General features: G+C 34.3%; 1 protein-coding gene across 1 annotated transcript; it reads right to left on the bottom strand.

Moving 5' to 3' along the window:
• Positions 1-4,447: 4,447 nt before the first annotated feature.
• On the bottom strand, positions 4,448-13,086 carry LOC134745196 (MAPK regulated corepressor interacting protein 2). Its single transcript, XM_063679193.1, has 5 exons — positions 12,943-13,086; positions 12,766-12,850; positions 12,440-12,549; positions 11,678-11,734; positions 4,448-10,630 (listed from the first exon to the last, which is right to left on the bottom strand). Exons 1-5 carry the CDS (start codon positions 12,992-12,994, stop codon positions 10,488-10,490), a joined length of 447 nt encoding a protein of 148 aa, XP_063535263.1. The 5' UTR covers positions 12,995-13,086; the 3' UTR covers positions 4,448-10,487.
• Positions 13,087-18,263: the final 5,177 nt, after the last annotated feature.

Raw genomic sequence — 18,263 nt, 5'->3', positions numbered from 1 at the left:
GAAACACAAATATAGTTATTTAAGTATATGGTAATGATTTACTAATATGTTATTACATAGTTATTACCATACCATGTATTGACGTCATTACCAAGCCCATAATATGCCATTACCATGACACTTTAAAATTGTGAGGTTCATATCTTCGCAGATAAGTTTCACAAAACGGGAACAAAACATTCGATAATGCGATTTTTAATTTTTTTACAGTACATACGGTGCTACTTTCTCGCACTAGTGCGTAAAAGAGCACTTTTTGTCCATATGGCGAAAGTTTAAATAGCCATATGTACTGTAAAACATTGTACGATACACGTGCGAATAGGTAATTCCCAACTCGTGTCGATTTAAAACACTCCCTGCAGTCGTGTTTTAATTTATGGCCACTCGTTTCGAATTTCCTCTTTTCCGCACTTGTATCGTAAATAACTATACCGTAGACCTGCTAATTTACACCAAATCAAATAATGACTTATTATATTATATTTCTTTTCCGGATTTTAGTCAAATGAAAACAGAAACTCAATTTAAAACAATTTATTCAACTACAACAAAAAGCATAACTTTTTATAACTAAATCAGTCTAAAAATATTCTATCTCCTGCAACTACGGTTCCAAAATATCACGTAGAAACATAATTCAGCTACAACCTACAGTGTTACCATATCGATAACTGTATCATTGGCTCAAATAATCTTTGGACAGCAATTTCTATACGAAACACAATATTACGAAGGTACTTGTATTAGGCCGAAAAACGCATACAACTTGTCTTATAATAATTACAAAATTATTTACTACAACAAACACCACAGGGTTATTTTCAAACTTTAATTAACTTCGACATTTTGTATGAACATTACTGTACTAATATATATTTAATTCAAGCAAAAAGAGTTACTTATTATTGAAATTAGCTTGGTAGACACTAGGATGTTTACTTTGTATTTGACAAAGTTAAGACGCCATTTTCTTTAGCTAGATATACAGAAACTAAATTAAAGGTTACCTATTCAAAAATTTGCTTATACATTTTTTCATGTCACATTCCTAGTTTTTCATATAGGGCTTCAATAAGACAAGTTTACTGCGAGGAAAGGAATACAAGAATATTAAAAATTGTTATCGTCATAGCTACACAATTCAATTGTATTACTAACAAATTATATGGGCATTTGTCTGAATTAAATAATTTAAATTGAAATTATTAATATTTGTGTAAAGTGTATAAATATCGTACTTTTAAACAGCTGCAACTTGAATCATAACCGCCTACATAGTAGGACTGCGTATTAGTACAGTCAACATGTAAGTATATAAGGGGGGTCAGGTATATCTTCATACAATGTATGTAGCTGGAGTACCCCGCACTTCAGTCCTCTAAATTTTTGTCAGAAAGAAAGATAAGCACAGTGATAATATGTTACGGAAAAATAATGAAAAAAGGGGTGGCTCTTGTATTATGGTTAGGAGAGGCTTAGAGTTCCAAGTTATCAACGACATTAAATCGTTGGGTTCAGAAAAGATCTTTGAATGTTGCGGTATATTTTTACCAATCGAAAAAGTGTATCTGGTCTGTCTATATCGTACTCCCAATAGTGATATAAACTTATTTTTTGAAAAGCTAGTGAAACTTTTGTTAAAAATATGTTACAAGAAGCATAAAATTATAATATGTGGTGACTTCAACATAGATATCCTGGACAAAAATAATAAAAATCCAAACTTAAAGAATTGGTTTAAAAGTCTGTTAGGGACGTTTAACTTATACCCGCGGATACTTGAACCCACTAGAATAACACATAGAACTCAAAGTAGTATTGATAATATATTATGTAATTTTAAAAATGGAACGGCAAAAGTTCATCATCTAGCTCTTTCGGACCATACTGCCCAAACAATTACAATAAAATTAAGACAAAAACTTCAGCCAAAATACTGGTTTGTATATAAAAGAGACCATAGTGTAGAAAATGTTTCCAAATTCATACATTGTTTAACAGCTTTATCCTTCTCGGAGGTACTAAATTCAGAGGATGTAAACAGCGCATATAATAATTTTACTAATGATTTTAAATTATTTTACGATTTATGTTTTCCCAAAATAAAAATAAAAATAAAATCAAAGAATAAAAATAAGTTTATAACAAAAGGGATCAAGATATCTAGCAAAGTCAAAAGATGCTTATACATGGATTATCAATATAAAGGTTTAAAATGTGTAAAAGAATTATATTTAAAATACGCATGCATGTTAAAGAAATGTGTAAAAATTTCATTAAAAAAAGCTAATCATAAGTTAATAGAAAGTGCGAGAAACAAATGTAAGGCTTCCTGGAAAATAATTAAACAATACACGGGAAACAACGAAATGCCAAACATGATAGAACAGATAGATCGCAATGGGGAATTAGTTGATAAACCTGAACATATTGCAACACACTTTAATAACTTCTTCATTGATTCACTTCCTAATGCTATAACGGCTAGCAAAAACCCGTGTAAAAACATAGATCATAACTTAAATAGTATATATCTCTATCCTGTTACTCCTCAAGAAGTTTTCAGAGCAATAAAATCACTTAACAACACTACAGCTGTAGGTTATGACGATATAAGTACGGAAACAATAAAAGATACTGCATTTTTAATATCTACCCCATTGGCGCATATAGTAAATCTGTCCTTTCAAACTGGTATGTTCCCGGAAAGACTGAAAAAGTCAATTATTAAACCACTTTTCAAACAAGGGGAAAAAACCAGTCTAGGCAATTATAGGCCTATAACATTGATCCCAATTTTCTCGAAAGTGATTGAGCGACTTATGTATAACAGAATAATAGAGTACTCTGACAAATACCACCTACTAAGAAACGAACAATGTGGTTTTCGAAGGAATAGGTCTACAAATCTTGCTATTTTTCAACTGCTGAAAACTATTCATGAATGCATAGACAAACGAATACATGTATCCTCGATCTTCACTGATATGTCTAAAGCTTTCGACTGCGTTAACCATGCCATACTGCTTAATAAACTCGACCGCTACGGTATTCGGGGGCAGGCTCTCGAGTGGATAAAAAATTATCTCTCAAACAGGTTCCAATGTACTGAGATCAATTACTACTGTTCAAAAAGCAATACCATTGAAACTAAAAGATCTGCATACAAACCTAATCCAAGAGGCGTGCCTCAAGGCAGTATTCTTGGCCCCCTCTTATTCCTGTTTTATATAAACGATCTTCCTCAGCAGACGAAAAATCAAGTAGTGCTTTTTGCAGATGACAGTAGTGCTTTAATACGATGTTCAAGCACAACTGAAGAATATGAACTTGAAATTAATAATACTCTTAATGATATCATTACTTGGATGGAAAATAATGAATTAAGCATTAATTTGTCTAAAACTCACTTTGTCCAATTTCATACGAGCCGTAGACCAAGTTTGGCAATCAACTTATCGCATAAAGCAGACGCAATCACAGAGTCAGAGACGACTAAATTTCTTGGACTCATACTTGACAGTAATTGTAATTGGCAATGTCATATAAACGAATTATGCTCGAGACTTTCAAAGTTCGTTTATCCGATACGTAGACTGATACATAATGCATCGGAAAAAGCGGGACTAATGTCATATTTTGGTTACGTTCAGTCTAGCATCACGTACGGGATAATTTTTTGGGGAAACTCTACTGACTGGTTAAAAGTTTTTAAGATGCAGAAACGATGTGTAAGAGCGCTGTGCGGTGCATCTCAGAGAGACTCCTGTAGGCCTCTCTTTCATAAATATAAGATTTTACCACTGCCTTGTTTATATGTTAAAGAAGTTGCTATGTTTGTAAAAAAAAACCTTAATTTATATCCAAGGAACGATAAATTCCATCGTAACTTGAGAAACGAGTACAAACTCGTAAATACGCATCAAACTAAATCGGTCTTTTACAAAAATAGCATTTTTTCAATGTCAATCAAGATTTATAACAATATTCCGGATGTATTTAAAAACCTTGACAATACTAAATTTAAAAAGGCACTTAATGAATGGTTGTTGAGCAAAATGTTTTATTCCCCACTTGACTTTTTAAACAACAATGGTAAATTATAAAATAATAATAATTAATGATGTAATAATACATGACATACTTGACATATTCCGATATAGCGTAATAAAGTGACACAAAACTGGGGACATTATTGTATGAAATACTGTGACATATGTAAATAGTGTAAATAACTTGCCTGCATGTTGTGCATGACACTAAATATTGTACACCGTAAATACGGTAGACTGCGGAAAAGGACTTAAATTATCACCATTAACATCTTTTATATTTCTACCTGTGGTCTGACAATAAATATTTCATTTCATTTCATTTTTTCATTTCATTTCATTTCATTTCATTTCATTTCATTTCATTTCATTTTTTTCATTTCATTTCTAACCAGAAATCTTCATAGAGTTAGACCAAGAAAAGTCTGCAGAGATTTTGACAGCACACGCAGTGCCAGTGTTATTTATACGTCATAATTTCATAGAAGTTTGACATTTGAAATAACACCTGCACTGCGTGTACTGTCAAAATGTCTGCAGACTTTTGTTAGTTTGAGCCTAGTACATATGGCACTTTTATCTATGGATCATTAATAATGTTAGCGATGTCTTTCATAAACTGCAACACATCGTTGCCATATTTAGCTGCACGTTAGATTAAACCTCTATCGCGTCGAATGATGGTTTCTCTATGACAGTTCCTTCAAGTCTCTTTTGGTTGGGCTTAATTTAAAAAATAATTGGATAATCATGTTTTTACTGATGTTTATTAATTAAATGTCACATTTTTACCTAAATAAATTCATGTGATAAACTTCCAAAAAATGTCTACATAAATTTTACGTGATAGCGTTATCATTCGACGCGAGTCAAGATAATCATCTATCTGGATCTTTTATATTCTTTATATAATGTTTATTTCTCTATGGCTGCCGTAGTGGTAATACTTCAATTTTTGGTGGTGTACTTAGATACAAAGCATACATATTTTTCCGAAAATTCCATAACCCAATAATAATACTTCACAGAATATGATTCGCATATTTACAATTTGTACAGATAATTTATAAAACATGACTCAGATTTATTTACAAATGAGAATTATTGCGAGTCGCCTAGCGTATTTAAAAAGTATTCACATTCGACTATCATATCCAATAGGATAAAAAATAAATAAACAATAAAGAATGATATAAGGCCTGCCTGTGTTAACAATATATTGTAAAATAGTATCAATAACCATTAAGCAGAAACTAGTCAAGTCTAAGGACTGCTTAAATTACGTTTCTCTAAACGAGATGTCCAATTGCTCTTAATGAACTGAGCTATCGAAGCTATCTAAGCCTTGCTTCGGTGAACTTTTCAATTTTTTTAAATTTAAATATTTGAGGTGATAATATATGGAACTGTTTGTAGAGTAGGGGAGACCGAGGTGAGTTGTAAACAGAGGAGAGTTGTGACATCGTCGATTTTTTAAAATCTATTATCTAATAACGAGCTCGCAATAGCGCGCGTTTGTTAGTTCAAGTTACTAGCTAACAAGCGCGCACTGCTGCGAGTTCGCCAACAGTTAAAGAGGATCCAAAAATCGACAATGTCACAACTCTCCTCTGTCACAACTCACCTCGGTCTCCCCTACTGTGGTGGACTGGTGGTATAAAACTAGATCGACGGTAATTTCTCATTTACTAGTTTCTGCTATAAGTAGTGTGAGAATGTCAATACGTATGCTTAATAAATTTGAATACTTGAATGTATAAAACCAAAAGCATTCATAGCGTCAAAGACATCCTTATCACAATGACATAAGGTGCAAAATGAAAACATACAGACCAGCGGCAGATTTCCGATTTCAAATTTAAATGATTTTCGAAAGCCAAGTGCGAGGGAGACGCGGGGTGATTAAAATTAGTTTCCTGATTTCTATAAAATTAAATCTGCATTTATCTTCTTTTCATAGAAATAAATAGTTTTGGTTAGTATGTTTTAATCAAATTTTAAAAACGGAAATTTGCCTCTGGACAAACAGTATCTTTGATGCCAACCGTGCAAAGGAAAACGATCGGATCACATATACAAATCACATTAATTTCCTGTCCTCATAAGAAACAACATACAAGTACTATAGGATTAGCTTATTGGCTTAGGACCAATGTCAAACTTCAAAGATAGTCAATATAACATTATATGTCAAAATATAACTTATAAATTTTCAAATTGCATTCAATTATGGAAATAATAAGCACCTAAAATATATTTTAATACAGGGTCGCCCAAAAATATGTTTACGAAATTTTTTCTTACTTACACGTATTTTACAATGTGTCAATAAAATTTTAAATTACTTGCAATTTAACTAAAACAAAGTGTATATCTTAAGCCTTTATAAGGCAGAGGGAATATATATTACCCACATGATAAGTGATAGGGTTCAATTTTGCATAATTTCCGACACCCATTGCCTTATAAATGGTCAATAATATTGTCCTTTGGTTGTGATACACAAACGCAAACGTTTGTTAAAATTATCAACAATATGCAGAGTAAATTATCTTTGTCAACGAATTTTTGGGCCAGCCTGTAAAAATTAAGATTTGTAATTTTTTACCTAAATAATAATTGCGTTAATTAAAATGTTGTAAAAAGGACTTTGTGTGAATGTCTCTTAAGCCAACTTAAACTACGTTGGTACAAACGATGGTCCATACAAAAAAAAACATGCGTAACACATTAAGATTAAGCTTAGTAAAGGGGCATTCCAGAAAAGTGTCGGATACGTGACGCCATTTTTTTAACATTTCTAAAAATAAATAAGCCATTAAGCCGATATTTGGCATGATTACGTTTCATAACTTAGCTTTAAATTCAACGGAATAAAGGGTAGCTAAAAAATAAGTGCATTCCCGTTGCCAGGAAGGTTTTGGGATTATACTGAGCAACTTTTACTATGGGACCAACCGCGAAATCGTGAAATTTTTTTTACCCTCCCATAGAAAATGGACCAGCCAAAATGTATGAAACAGCCAAATTTTTTTTCGCGATTTCGGGGTTGGTCCCATAGTAAAAGTTGCTCAGTATAATCCTAAAACCTCCCTAACAACGGGAATGCACTTATATTTTAGCCACCCATCGTGTATAATACAGATTTCTGCATGTTACTGAGGTGCCATACGCGGCACGTCCCCTACAAAGTAGATCTTATTGTGGAATGCCTAAAACTGTATGTACGCACAAAGCCTAGACAATAAAGGCGTGTTCAGATATTTGTCCCTCCAACCTCCAATATATCTGATGGCGATTGTACCATTGTGTTATTGATTGTAATAGAGAGGAAAAGTCTAAGACAAAACGTGCCCTGTAGAATGAAGGCCTACACAGATGGCGCTGTACTGCGTCATCTGTTTTATTGTCACTGTCTGAAACGTCAATTTTTGAAAATATGTGCTATCGCATAATCTTGATTAGCAAATTTGAAGCACGACATTGTCTTAGACCTGACACATTTTACTCAATCAGTGTATCTTTGTTCGTACGTTGGTAAGCAACCTTTATTCACTAACTCATCTTTGACAACAGTAACAATATGAATTATGATCAATCTTTGGTGTATTGTATAACAGATAACATGATCGTCGTAACATGAATACTGATCTATAACAATAGTAGATATATGTAAATTAAAATCCATCTCATAACCATTATCTATTTTGAACAAAAATAATTTTAATGTATCTAGGAGATAATAAACAATAGAAACATCTATAGGAGATAGAAAATGTCTACATATATAAATAAAATTTATGCCTACACTCTACGAAAAATCTTAATAAAAAAAGCTGAAGAGTAAATAAAATAAAAAGTGGATCAACTATTTCTTGTTATTCTATCCCGTTAGCCAAGAAACAACAGTAATAGTTTAAAAAAAAAACACCTTTTGGGTACGGAACCCTACAAAATTAAAACATCCTATTAACATGTTTCGGTGAATTTAATCGTAAAATCTTTGTCCACCAAAGGCGACTTCTGACGTGAGCGGCTACGGCCAAATATCAACCTTCGTGCATGCCAACAAGGTTCCCGCTGACTCGCCGCACGCCATAGGCGTGGTGTTCAAAGGGTTAAAAAACCGGCCAAGTACAAGTCGGACTCGCGCACGAAGGGTTCCGTACCATTACACAAAAAACGGCAAAAAATCACGTTTCTTGTACGGGAGCCCTACTTAGGTAAATATTTATTTTATTCTGTTTTCAGTATTTGTTGTTATAGCGGCAACAGAAATACATTATCTGTGAAAATTTCAACTGTCTAGCTATCACGGTTCGTGAGATACAGCCTGATGACAGACGGACAGACAGCGGAGTCTTAGTAATAGGGTCCCGTTTTACCCTATGGGTACGGAACCCTAAAAAGTGACCCAGGAGACATAACCATGACAAATAGTTACCACTTGACAAGAAAATATTGATCCACTCAGAATCAAGAGCAACCTATTCGATCTATTGCTGTGTGGAGGCACTTAATATATAATCATTTTATTAATATTATGTAAGAAAATTTGTCTTTTTATTATTACAATCATATCACTGAGTAAATGGAAACATGCATGTTCAATTTGATTTAGTTGGCGACAACAATACTCGCTAATAACCAATTCTTACTACTTATACAAAACTTGTATTTGAGATTATTATACTGTTTTTATTCGGTACTGAGAAGTTATCGCGAAGTTCAAAAATTGTGTATCTCCGTCTCTATCACTCGAGTATTTCAAAAGAGAAAAAAATGCACATAGATTTTCTTCGAATATCGATTTTCAGGATAGGAATAGTATAAAAAATTTGTAAGAATAGGGCTTTGGTAAGTTGGATTGGGTTGTCAACTGACTATTATTTTTAAACAATTTGACATAACACTTTTCGTCTTAGCCAATTGTAATACAGAAATATTCAATGTAATTTACTAACTTTTGATTTATATTGAAATGGCCACAGAATGAGGCTAGCAGCTAAAACTGGAAATAAAACTTTGGCTTAAAACATATGTTTTGGGAATAAAATATGGCTTTGTTTATTTTATAATAGACTAGTTTCCAAATGGGTTATAAACAGAAAAAGCTACTCTTCATAAAAGTAATGTTTTACTAAATGTAAGCGCTATTTTGCTACCCACTCCTTTTCCAAGCCTGGTTCAATCTCATGCCAATTTCAGATTCATTTAAGATTTTACACAAATACAATTTTAATAATTTCCCATTTTTTTATTGACTATTTGTCTATTGGAAACTGGTCTTTTGTAAAAAAAAAAATAACAGTTTTTCAACTCGACAAAGAAAACTATGGTAAGACTGCAGCGACTTGGCAACGACAATGTATGACCGCGCCTTACTTGGCATTGCACTTGGCTTGCAGACTTAGCATAGACATTAAGAACGAACACAATACAACAATCTTACAAAATATTGTTTCGTAAAACAATGCTAGTCGCAAACGATTTGAGCTTCTGGAAATGTTCACTTACGATAATGAAATGAGATCCACAATCAAGTATAGGTTACTAAATTTTACATTGGTATTTTATACAGAGCATGTTAATGTTAGAATTCCGTTTTTTTTCATGCTCCCACTTCAATTCATACAAATATTGAGGAAAATATACACCTAACCAAATGGCACAATTCCAATGATAACTTACGGATTTACCAATATTTGTGATGATTTAATGATACATACAATGTCATAATGATTATTCAATCTTCCTTTTGATATTTTGTGGTTAAATTTGTACATTTTTTACACTAAGACAAGCCTCAGCCATACACCAAGTATTTATGAAGCTACCTGTAGCAAAGTAGCACATGCTACAATCCCTATGCAAAAATATGCATGATGAGGAAGTCTATTTTAAACTTGTCTATGTCACAATATATCTTTCTCTTTACACATTTCACCATATTAGTTAAAACATAGTCTTACATATCTATTGATTATCTATATTCACCTTATTAGGCCCAGATCATTGTTTTAGCAAACTTTAATAGAGTTAGATCAAGGCAACTCTGCAATGATTTGGACAGCACAGGCTGTGCAAGTGTTATTTACATGTCATAATTTTATAGAAATTTGACGTTAAAAATAATGCTTGCACAGTGGACTATCAAAATCGCTGCAGACTTATCTTGGTCTAACTATATGATATCCAATTTTTAAACCTAAAGATCTCAAAAATCATTGGGGGAAAAAGAAGTAGCATTTGTTTAGTGAAATGTGGTCGAAAGCTTTCAGTTTTAAGCTTCACTTCAGATCTATAAATAGACTTTCTCAACATATATCAAGCACCGCATGAGCTTGTGACATTATTGTAGAAAAATGTAGTAAACTGTACATGATTGTGACTTACAGTAACATACTATGATGTTCCATGGCCACACGCAGCTCAGAGGGAGTTGGTGATGTTCTGGAACAACCGCTTGCCCCACCACGTCTCCAGGTCGAAGGGCTTGAAGTCCTGCAGCACGGGGCTGGGCTCATCCTGGTAGTAAAGGCTGGAGGGCGGTACGGGTGATGAGCTGCCGGATGCTGGAAATGGTGGGTTTAATCTTTTGAGTATATATATCTCACGCATTTAAGTATCTATTACTCTTGTAGGTATTATTCACAATGCTAACTATCCTCTATAATATAATGGCGTTATTCATAAACGCGTTACTGGCCAGAATAAGATATGAATCGTTTGTCTGTACTTATCTGTGTCTCTTATCTGTTTCTGTGGTTGTGTGTGTGTGTGTGTGTGTGTGTGTGTGTGTGTGTGTGTCTTATGTGTTTGACGACTGGTCTGGTCTAGTGGGTAGTGACCCGGCCTGTAAAGCCGATGGTCCTGGGTTCGAATCCCGTTAAGGGCATTTATTTGTGTGATGAGCACAGATATTTGTTCCTGAGTCTTGGGTGTTTTCTATGTATTTATGTATTTGTATACTATATAAAGCTTTGATTTTTATTTTATTTATTTTATGTTCAATGTGGGGAACACACATCTCACACATCACTCACACTCTTTTGCCACTTTTAACTTTTGCGTTGATACATATACTCCACTTATAGAATGTTGGTAGAGCAGAACTAGCAAAGCTCTTCCTTACTGACCGTGTCTGACTGAGTCAAGTATATATATATGAATAAGTGGGAGTTCTTGATGTATGACAGTTGCCACATTAACCTTAAGAGCACAGCAAGCTCGGTTCTTCATGCAAACATACTTACACTCTAATTTTAAAACGAATAGCTAGATTGCTCTTATAGTTCAGCTTACAATAGGATATGGTATATCTATGCCTATAATTAGTTTATGTAGCTCACATACTATAGTTAAAAAAATACTGCGAACTTAAGTTTCTCATACAAAACTTGTTTTTGCTCTATTTTGTTTGTTTTATATATAACCAATTACAGGCACAGACATAATACCTCATGTCATTTTATGTGCACAGTTTCATTACATTCAAACACGTAGTTTTAAAATGAGAACGAAACTTCGTTTGTATGGGAAGGTGAAATTCGGCCGAGCTTGCTACAGACTCTTAAGTCATATTTTTGTAACTACATAATATATCAAAAAAAAAAAATTACCAATTGAGGTTGTAGGTGTTGATGGCTCACTATCTCCGTATGCTGACTGTGTCCAAGCTGAAATGCACAAGACATGTTCAAAGAAAGGAAAATAAATGAATGGAGGAAAATCTTTCTAAATTTAAAGGAACTTTATTTAAAAAAAAGAAATAACAGTTATAATACATTAAGATTTTTTTTGTTATCTACACACTTTTATTACTGACTGGACGAGTATTTTCTTTCAAGACTGTTGTAATGCACAGTTACTTTATCTATTTCCCGAACACATTAACAGATCATCTCCATGTTAAACCCGTTACAAACGGAGTGAAAATATATTGGCAGATACCGACAGACATCTTAAGAGTACACATGCCAACGATACCAAAATATATATCGCTCTCTGTCTAGCACCTACATTGTGAAAGATGTTAAAGCTATATATTACGATATATTTCACCATAAGGTATCTTAAGATGCCTTGCTATAAGATATCGCTCTGTCTGTGACGGGCTTTGGCATTTATAGGATTGGATTGTCATCAGCATAAATTAGATCATTTCACAATCTGCATGAGCTTCCTATTCATAAATATTGCCCGAGAGATTGATTTATGGTCTACTTCTATTTGTCTACAAACTTCCAATAAGAATAAGAATCATTTATCGAGAAAACCTTATTACTAAAATTACATGTGCGTCTGAACTAGGAATAATTCTGTATCCAGGCAAAGAGATAATATACGAATTTAAAGAAAAATAATACCAACAAATAACTCACTTTCACTAATAAACCTGATCAACTCCTCATGCTGTGGGGTTATCACGTGGTGCTGTATTCTTTGGTGTATTGTCTTTTTACCGTTGGAATGAAATACTGGTTTGGGCATACTGAAATCAATGCAAACAAACATTGTGAAACAATTATAAGACCAAACCGTCTTATAAGAATGCTATAAGAGAGTTTTCCACAAGTTTTCAGTAATTATAACACAGGTTTTCTTATAAAAACGGAAATAAACACGGCGATTCCAATTAGGTTATGTAAAAACACTGATGAAATAATTGGTAACATTTAAATACACTGTCAAAAAAACACTCACGCACCTCATAATTTCTCCATTATCAGATTCTGAAGACTTCCTATTATTGTCTTTGCGGCTATCTAGTCTTTCCAAGTTCTGTGAAAGACCTGCAAATCAAAATATTCAAATTGATATCGCCGTATGTCACGAGAATACCGCAATGCCGCAATACGGGAATATGATGTAGGATGATTATTACCTCTTCTTGTTTTAGCTACAATTTTGCTGGGTCCTTTTGAGACAGTATACATTTTAAAATTTCAGTTCAAGCTAAACAAAACAAAAAAATAGTGGTGGAAAGTCACGCACGAGTTATGAGACCCCTGAAACCAAAATGTTGCCATTCAACACGTAACCTGAAACTTTAGTAGTTTTTACTGATAAACTGACAGGCAAAACTACTAGGTGTAGAAATCGTGAAATCGTATTCGTATCTATAATATCGTTGGTCAAACCAATTTGGCAGTAATTAATAACCCAAAAAACTATACTCATCCATTTCTTTTGGGTGCTAGTACTAGTGTAAGACGAAGATAGTGTGATTATCTCTGTCTATGTTTAGCCCGCTAAAATCTACGCGGCGCGAAGCCGCGAACGCGAGTGTGGAGTCGATTTCGCTGATTAGCGAACTACTCGAAATTAAAAAAAAACGTATTATAGAAAATTTGAATTTCGCGCCTTTGAATTTTTGAATCGTCAGGAAATATTTTTTGAATCGAAAGTTTTTAGTTTTAGTTTTGGTTTAGTTTTTAGTCCGTGATGTTCGAAATCAAAGTCGTATGTGAATTATCATAAGACTATTTGCCTTAAGTGACGTCCGTGAATTCCGTGATGTTCGAAAACAGAAAGTCGTATGTGACTGTAAACTTTCTATAATCATATGACTATTTGCCATACATTCACAGAAACCAAGTGGCCACGGTGACAGCTGCCTTAGACTCCATCTTTAAGGGCCCTCCACACTCATGCGCGAATCACGGCGCGAAGCCGCGAACGCGAGTGTAGAGTCTAGTTCGCTAATCAGCGAAATCGACTCCACACTCGCGTTCGCGGTTTCGCGCCGCGTAGTCTGGAGCGCGCTTTAGGAATATTGTATATAGATACAATACTACTCGTCTACTACGGTCTACTGTCCTTAACATTTTGTATGAAGCCCATACTACTCTTTGATGAAGCCTTCGTGAATTAAGTATTGTAACCTTAGTCCGATGCTTATTTTAAATACTATGAAATCGCGTCGAAAACGCGGTCGTGTGAATGAGACCTTACCATCACAGTGTCGCGAGTTTAACGGTTATCTCAAAAAATGCTCAACGATTCTAAAGAAGTATTTACTTCAAAAAGTAACGGAAAAAAAACGACTAATGCAAAGATGTTCTTAAATGTTCGAATGTGTTAAATCAATCATATGATAAAACAATGTTATACATATACTAAAACCTATTCGTATAAATTATGTTTTACATGCGATATCCAATTTATTTATAGAAAATTATTATATTACATTTATAAGTTGTCAAAAGACTGTCTCATTTCAAACATAGACAGAGATAATCATACTATCTTTGTCTTACACTAGTACTAGCGCCCAAAAGAAAAGGATGAGTATAGTTTTTTGTTCTTATTTACTGACAATTATATCTTGTCTGTAAATATGTAGTATGGTAGAAAGTATTTGTGTTGGCCTGGCAACATTATTATGTCCGTGACAATCCGTTCCACGCAGGTATTAATTGCGGTCTGTCATAATAAAAACACATTTTATAAATATTTAACGTTTTTACAAGTGGTTTACAACGCGTTACGTAACTGTAAATATTATTTGGGTTCTATTGTATAAGTGAGATAATTTTTCAGTTTTATTTTATGTGGTTTGATATGAAGCTCACTCCACACTCGTGCGAGAATCGAGTGTGAAGCGACGTCGCAGATCTGCGAATTCGACTCCACACTCGCGTTCGCGGCTTAGTGCCGCGATTCGCGCACGAGTGTGGAGGAGACTTGATACCTACTTAAAGGCGACACGGGATAGAAAACCTGAGGGTCTACCGCCAACATCAAAAAATCGAAAATCGTTATCTGCCTCTCTATCGTTCTTGCGTATTCGAGCGACAGACGCAGATAACGTTTTTCGATGTTTGCGGTAGGCCAAAGAGTAGTATAATATATGGTAGGCCCTCTGATTTTGACCTCATTTCTGTGAAGTCAGCGAAACCATAGAGTAACATAGTGATTATATGCTCTTTGGTAACATATATAACTGAGCGAAACTTCAAAATTTTAAATAGTAACAAAATATTCAGACAATTTATGTATTTTCGATATTGTTTTCACATAATATTTTAATAAAATCAGCGTCTGTCTATAAATCATTTTAGATCCAGTAGATAGCGTTGTAAGCAAAGCAAGAAAGCTTCGTGGACCTCACACATAGTTACTCTGAACTTGAATATATTATTATAATTACACCGTAGATACACCCGTATCTGCCGAGCTGTGGCAATCAAGAAAATGAGGCAAATAAGGACGAAGGAAAAGCTAAATCAAATGTATTGTAACGTGCGCTCCAGCCTCGGGCTGCTCGGTTGGTGGCTACCAACCCGCCGCAACCTAAGACCGTATACTAGTGGAGATGCATAGGTAATAATATTAACTCTTTGCTTTACTAAAACTCCTAGGTATTTCAGCAAAATTATAAGCTTTGCACCCTGGCATACAGCGTACTGTAGGTACACTCAGCGTCAAATACTTTGTAGCAACCAAAGTAGTCAAATAGTTCGGTACACCATATATTTAGTATGGTGTACCGAACTATTTGGCCGCTTTGGCACGTGTACTTGGTAGTTTTATTATATTTAATTAAATTACCGAGTTGCATTCAGCATTATCCTCGTAAGGTCCACAATACAAAGTTTCCCTATTTTTAATTTGAACCTTGCTGTATAGAAGATTAGGGTGACTTTCGTTTGTGTTAGAAAACAATGAAACAAAAGAAATGCTACTTAATTCAGTTAGTGTAAGGTTCAAATTAGATTGAAATACAGTGTACATTGTAATGCACATTGGGCCTTACGAGGCTATAATAAAACTGTTGTGATTCTTCTGCGTGAACTCGTAATGTGGTTAATGTATTACGAGTATGAAGATTCTTAAACGTTAGCTACCGTTCCTATGGTATGCTGAGGAACGATAGCCACCCAAAAACACCTACAGAAATCGGTAAGTGTAGTTATTTTTATAGGAATCACGTAGATCTCTTGACCAAGGCCCCTAGTTTGACTCCTATAATCAACTCTCTTGCTCTGTGATAAGGGTCAAGTTTGATTAGCAAAAGAAGTGACAGTACTATCCAGATTTATGTACAGTCACCTGCAATAATATGCTACACAACGAAGGCCGCAAAAATATCTTACACAATCTTATTTGTAGAGCCATAAGAGCGTGTCACATACCTTTTGCGGTCTCCGAAGAGTAACATATTATTGCAGGTAACTGTACCACCGTGGTTTATATTTAAAGTTTGTGAAAGGAATGTCTTATTTCAAACATAGACAGAGAGAATCATACTATCTTTGTCTTACACTAGTACTAAAGAAAAGGATGAGTATAGTTTTTTTTGTTCCTATTTACTGACAACCACTAAAAACCTAAAAACGGTTTGTTCAGAATCGATAGGAGAATCGATCGCGCTATGTTTTATTATAATTTTTATTATTTTTACATGCCCATTCTACAGGTTTGTAATGCAACAATACCAATAACTATAATATTATAGCATTTGACACGTTATTTGTTAATGAGCAACACCCTAACTGGCCATTGGTAAACCTTATCTCGTTGCAGTAAGGTATGCAAGTGTTTACGATGGTAACTAGCAATTGTTTGATGTCACTAAAACGACGAAGCATCTTGTGTAGAATTACCAGTCGAATGCGGAAGAGCAGAATTGTTAAGAAAACTAAGCAACTAATATTTTTTTAAATATTTATCCGATTAAAGAATAAATACTCAAGATGAGTTCAAAATAAATAAAATTGTTGGGGTGTCTCAGGATTTCAGTGGCTCAAGTAACACCGTATATATAAGTATACGAGTTACGGAACATTTCCGCATCAATTTTTGACGTTCCTTATCGTTATTCGTATATAAGGAAATAAAAGTAGGTAAAGAATACTTTCTACTTAGGAACCATCGACATCCTGTCACGCAATGCATACAAATCAGTCACAAATCTTTATTAATAGCTCTAGGAAGCCACTTATTTGGTATGTACTTTCAAGGTTGTTTTTGCGTTTCGTCATCGACTAGGGTTGCCACCTTTTTTCTATACCTACACATATAGTATTTTTGTCAAAATATTGAAAAAATATAGTATTTACTGGGAAATATGAAAAAAATAGGACGCCGTTTTGAGGCGAATTAAAAATCCAAGTCGCATACGATGCGATATCGGTGACATTGGTATACCCCATTCTTGAGTAATGAAAATATAGTATTTTTCGTACTATATTGTTTTTGTATAATATATAGTACAACTGACTAAAATATAGTACGATACTATATATTATAGTATGGGTGGCAACCCTATCATCGACCGACCTTAAATGCCTAGTTTTTGTACCTAACTTATAATTAGTGTGTATGTCAAATACAATTACATGGGGTATTATCTATAGCAGAATGGTTCAGATTTATGAGTCGTGGGTTCATATTAAACTCGAATCGTAGGTACCTGTTACTTGTGCTACTCTTATCTTTAGGTACTGTTTTTTTAGGTAACTTAACTACGTTGTAGATCATCGAAATTATATTTATTGTAATTACTTTTCAGCGAGGGATACAATTCCTTAAGCCACTTTAAAAAAAACATTTATTTCGAGTATCCGTGGCTCATAAGTACATAATACATAATACAAACATTAAACAAAACACAAACATTAACACGATAACATTTAACAAAAATAACATTAAGGTGCATAAGTGTTCCGTACAAAACTTTGTTCACGGAACACTTATGGGATCACTTCGCCGATCTTGTTTTAGGTATATGGTTGCCAAGCAGACGCCAAGCTTCTTATGCAACCAGAAAAGGGATAGAGGCCGGTGCGCGTTGGAGGGTCTGCCATCTTGTGGCCTGAATCGGAAACATAAACTATGAGTACATTGACTGTGACATTGATACTTCACGTCAAAGCAAGTGGACTATAGTTCACGTACGTTTTATTATGCATTGTAGGTTCTGCCATCTTGTGGGCTAAATTGGAAGCATAATCTTGACATTTACATTTCGCGCCAATAAACAGGGGTGGCTTGCCCCCTACAGTTTATGCACGTTCACGTTCCTTATAGGGAGGAGGATAAATACCTACTTACGTACCTACTTATTAGAGGTTCGTGGTACAGGAACTACAGAAGTAGAGGCTCTGATATCGACGCACGTTAGAGATGGGTATCTTAAACTAGTTAGGGTTCCGTACCCAAAGAGCACTATTATATAATCTGTGCCCAAAGGGTAAAAAC

The sequence above is a fragment of the Cydia strobilella genome, chromosome 11 (genome assembly GCF_947568885.1).
Source record: "Cydia strobilella chromosome 11, ilCydStro3.1, whole genome shotgun sequence".
In the NCBI taxonomy this organism is placed as follows: Eukaryota; Metazoa; Arthropoda; class Insecta; order Lepidoptera; family Tortricidae; genus Cydia; species Cydia strobilella.
This window is presented reverse-complemented; position numbering and strand designations above follow the sequence as displayed.